The 5,197-nt window shown below is 39.5% G+C and overlaps 1 protein-coding gene across 1 annotated transcript in view; it reads left to right on the forward strand.

Moving 5' to 3' along the window:
• The window catches only part of DCUN1D4 (DCN1, defective in cullin neddylation 1, domain containing 4), an 81,558-nt gene that overhangs the window by 34,807 nt on the left and 41,554 nt on the right, over positions 1–5,197 (forward strand). Inside the window, 3 exon segments of the mRNA XM_012639901.1 lie at positions 1,939–2,009; positions 2,198–2,237; positions 2,646–2,680. Of these exon segments, the coding sequence (XP_012495355.1) occupies positions 1,939–2,009; positions 2,198–2,237; positions 2,646–2,680 (146 nt within the window).

Below are 5,197 nucleotides of genomic sequence, written 5' to 3' on the forward strand. Positions count from 1 at the left end.
ATATTTCAAGGTGATAATGGAATCTGTTATTTGTCTTGCTATTTTTAAGTTGAGAGAGTAAAAAAAGGGAGTTCTGGCTTGGTAGCAGAAGGACGGAGGTGCGAGAGTGGATGTTTAAGCTCCTCACGGCCTCTTGCTGGTCCCGAGAGGGCTGTTGCTTCTGGTTTTAGACACTCCATGCATGTTTATTACATATGAACATGAGTAAATAAGTACACAATACGCATACATACACTCACACACCCCAAATGCTTTTCTGAACCTTTTCTGTGCAATTGAATGACTTAAGATGGAAAATCCAGGTTCTGAGCCACATCGTGCCATCGTGTACCATAAGCTTGGCTAGACTATTTAGATGCCAACCCGTTAACATGTATCTATACCAGAGGCCCATTGAGAGCTTGAGGCCCTGCTCTGGCTATCTCTCAGCCAAAAATGTTGGTTCTTTGGACCGTTCTAGGTGGCTGTGACTGTGGTGTGAGGCCATTGGCTGCCACCAGGCAGGCTGGAGCAGAGCGCAGCGCATCTGTGCATGTACAAGCGTGGCCTGCTGCTCCCCATGGCTGCATGGGAATGTCAGGGGCTCTGTTCCTGCCCAGCCCCTCTGCCCCTGCAGGCCTGCTCAGAGCTGGATTCCAGCAAGCTTTTAGAAGATGCAGTAAGGCTGTCTGACCGTGGGCAGGGTCAGCTTGCTTTCAGGATTCAGAGTAGCAGCCCAGAGGGTCCAGCCCCAGCAATACAACTTATGTTGTAGCCCCTGCTCTTTGGGTCTGTTCTTTGGATCTAATACATGTCCCAAATAAAACGTTCCAGTGAAAGGTACTTTTTTCCTCCTCCTCCTCCTCTTTTTAAATTAGAACGGCATAACTTGGAGAGTTACAGTATCTTTTCAGGGTTCTCCTCATCCTAAGCTTTGCTTTATGATAGGAAAGAAAAGAAACTAATGTAATCCTGGTATGTTATGAAAATATTTCTATTGATGTTTATTCAAATGTGAAATTATTCATAAACTTTCAACTTGTATTTGTATAGCCTAGTATGTATGCAAGCATAAAGTTTATGAAAACATTTAAAATTAGAGATTAAAAGCGTACCAGGTTAACTTACAGTTTTATATTGTGCAGGATGCTAAAATGGAACAACCTCATTTGTCTTTTGCGTATGACTTGGTGTGTCATTCTGAAGTGATCAGAGATGCTGTGTGGATTCACTCGTTGATGTGGCAGTGTGTCTTCAGGAGTATGATTTCTGCTTCTGTTTCTGGTTCTGTGGCGCACTTTAATATTGCGGTGCATGCACGCGACTCTATCAGCTACATCACTGGGCTCTGGCCTCTCAAACGTGGAGGCTGCAAGATAGGATAGTTCTTTGATTTGTTTGTTTGTTTAATGGGAGAGGGAGGGGCTTAGATTTTGTTTTTAACTTTCTCTGTTGCATAAGTGACAACAAAATAAATATATTGTCAGATACTAAACCTTGAGATGCTTTTCTATCATTTTCTTGCCAGGAACTTGCTTATTGTACCAATAATTCTGGGGAAGGGAAGGGAAAAGTGGACGTGTTACACTTGAGATCTGTCTTCTACTTGTGTGATTTGTTTAATTTGCTAACATTATTGATATTTTTCTATTAAGTTCAAGTTCACTGCTGGCAGGATTTTACAACTACTGGATTATTTGTTTTACCTTGGAGTTCACATGAAAATTTCATGAACTTTTAACATTTGGATGGGAATTTAACTTTATTGTCCAACTTTATTTCTAGGGGATAGGTCAGTAATTGCATGTTGTTTTTTATTTAGTAAGTTATCAAATTAATTGAGGTATTATTCAGCTGTGTCTAAACATTTATCTTCACTTCTGAACTTTTTGGTTTTTTTTAGTCTTTTTGCAGTATTGGAAATAAATGACACTGAATTTTCTCCTCTTTCTTTCAAAGACTTTCAGCTGAACTCTCATCTCTCAACACTGGCAAATATTCATAAGATCTACCACACCCTTAATAAGCTAGTAAGTCAATCTTTTAAAGACAAAATTACCAACTATTTGAAGTAGTCATTTTGTGTAACTGTATTTGATAAAAATTTAGATTAAAAAAAATTAGATATTAAGATACCAGTTGCTTATGAAAATACCGAATTTTAAAACTTGATGTATGGCATGTGTTTTCTTGGTAATAATGAACATATTTCTTGCAGAATCTAACAGAAGACGTTGGCCAAGACGATCACCAAACAGGTATCTGTAAATCTAACATGACTTAATTTTAAATAAAGTTCTTAATATGAAACTATGAAAGAGAAAATCTAGTCACGAATGCTTTGTTTTGTTATATAGTAATACACTCCATTAGCAATTTGTGACTTGGTTGAGGTTGGTTTTCAGAGTGTAGTGAAGGCAGCCATGTTACAGCTCCTTCCCGGCAGGAAATCTTTTCTGGGGCTCTGGTTTATGACAGAGCGCTTTAACCCCTTTAAAGGGGCTAGGGACTTTCTCTAATGGTTTCAAGATATCATTTATTTCTCTACTAACGTATTTTAGTTTATACTAAAAAGGTGTTCCAGTAATGCAGTTTGAAAGGGATTCCATAAATGTTAAACGGCTGGGACTTCCAGTACTATCTTGAAAAGAAGTGGCGAATGTGAGCATCCTTATCTTGTTCCAGTTCTTAGAGGGAATGCTTTCACCTTTTTCCCATTCAGTATGATGTTGGCTGTGGGTTTGTCATATATGGCTTTCATTATTTTAAGGTATGTCCCTTCTATGCCTAGTTTGTTAAGCGTTTTTATCATGAAGGACTGCTGGATTTTATCGAATGTTTTTTCTGCATCTGTTGAGACGATCATATGGTTTTTGTTTTTAATTCTGTTTATGTGGTGAATCACATTTATGGATTTGCATATGTTGAACCATCCTTGCATCCCTGGGATGAAACTCACTTGATTATGGTGAATTATTTTTTTGTTGGATTCAGTTTGCTAGTATTTTGTTGAGGATTTTTACATCTATGTTCACGAGTGATATTGGTCTATTTTCTTTTTTTGTGGTATCCTTTCCTGGCTTTGGTATCAGGATACTGGCTTCGTAGAATATGTTAGGGAGGATTCACAAAAGGTCATCTGTGACTACTGTGAACATCTTTATGCACACCAACTAAAAAAATCTAGAGACGATGGATAAATTTTTGGAAACATACAACCTCCCAAGCCTGAAGAAATAGAAATAGAAATCCTGAACAGGCAGACTAGTAGTAACAGGTAGTAAGATTGAATCAGCAATAACAAACCTCCCAACAACAACAAAAAAAGCCCAGGACCAGGTGGATTCGCAGCCAAATTCTCCCAGACCTACAACAAAGAACTGGTACCTATTCTACTGAAACTGTTCCATAACACTGAAAACAGTAGACATTTATTGCTCATGGTTCTGGAGCCTGAGAAGTCTAGGCACCAGCAGTTTTTGTGTCTGATAAAGGTCTGTTCCTCACTGACGGTATATCTGGCTGCACCCTCACATGGTGGAAGGGACATGTAGCTCCTGCAGGCCTCTTTTATAAGACCACTGCCATTCACAAGGGCTCTACTCTCAAGACCTAATCACCTCCTAAAGGCCTTACTTCTTAACACCAACACATTGGAGATTAGATTTTGCCATTTGAGTTTTGGGGAGACACACAAGCATTCAGGCCATAGCAATGCTTGTTGGGAATTTCGAATAGCACGGAAGTAAATGGAGTGAAAAATGACGATCTTTCTTCATGCCTCCCAATCCTACTGCCTTCCCCCAGCGTGCGGTTTAATCATGGTAGCAGATGTGCAGCAGGGATGCATATGCTTTTCAGTATTTCACCTGGATCGTGGCCACAGCTGGATAAGTGCAGTCCAACGCACCTGCTGTCCCCCTTCCCCATAGCCGCAGCATGACGGTGGAAGTGGAGCGTTCGTACCCTTTGCCTGCACCGCTGGCAGGCAGATCTGAAAGGAGGTTCAGAGGGGCTGGGCTCTCTGCTCAGTTCAGTCTCACTGGTTAGACTCCTGGAAGGAGTGAGACAAGGGGGCAGAGACTGCCAGGAGTGGTCTAGGAGTGCATGGGCACTGAGGGTCCCTTCGCCTTATCTTTCCCTATCGGTAAATGTAGATCAACTCAAGGGCAGTCAAAGGCAGTTTCTTCCTTAATTTTAAAAGAAATATATGCACATGGTTTTAAAAGAAGTGTCAAAAAGTATAAAATAAAAGTGAAAGCTTCTGTCCCATTTTATCATCCCAGCTCTCACCTGCCACTAGTACTCCACATTTGACTTTTTGGAGGTAACTCTTAAATTTCTTATATTTGTTAACCAAATTATGATGATGATGATGATGGTGGTGGTGGTCTTTTTTTCCTCAGATGTACATGCCACTTGTTTTTTGCCACTCAGGAAATCTTGGAGGTCTTTTCATAGTAACACACTTATAAATCATCTGCTTTCTTTTATAATGGCTGCACAAGTTTCTAATTCGTGGCTATATCATAATGTTTCTCCAGCCTCCTGTTGATTTATATACATTTGCGTATTTAACTTTTAGCTACTACCAGTAATGCTGAAATAAATTTTTTAGGGCCACTTTTGATAGTTAGGAATAAAAAGCACATTTCTCTCTGATTCTGAAACAATATGATGGCAGGTTTTGTGGATTTTCTAAACTTAAGAATTACTGTAGTTTCAATTTTTAAAATTGAATTTTGCATTTGTAAAGCCCTGAGGCCGTCTTTTAGCGTGGTAAATGTGAGTTCTGAATCCTGTACATTATGTAGTTAATTTTGAACTTTTGATTTAAGTGAGTGTTGTTACTATAGTAATTTCACATCTAAATATTTAACCTGAAACGTGGCAATTTAATAACTGTATGTTATAATTAAGGAAGATGAAAGAGGAAAGTATATTTGGCCTCATGCCTCCCATTTTCCCTTTGGAGATGGCGGACGTGTCTGACGTCTGGTGTGTGACATGCTGGTGCGTTGCCTGCTGCCTCATAAGTGCCCAGCCGACGTCGGTTAGTGTTCGTAATTTCTTAGAGTAGTCCATTTCATTAACATTTCCCCGTCTTGTTATAGCATCGCTTGTGATTCTCACGCCTGACAGAGTATACATACTTTAAAAATTAAACAACACAAAATGTATGATGTTTGGAAATCTAAGTTTAATCACTCTAATGCTT

This window comes from Propithecus coquereli, unplaced genomic scaffold (assembly GCF_000956105.1).
Source record: "Propithecus coquereli isolate 6110/MARCELLA unplaced genomic scaffold, Pcoq_1.0 Scaffold143, whole genome shotgun sequence".
NCBI classification, from domain to species: domain Eukaryota; kingdom Metazoa; phylum Chordata; class Mammalia; order Primates; family Indriidae; genus Propithecus; species Propithecus coquereli.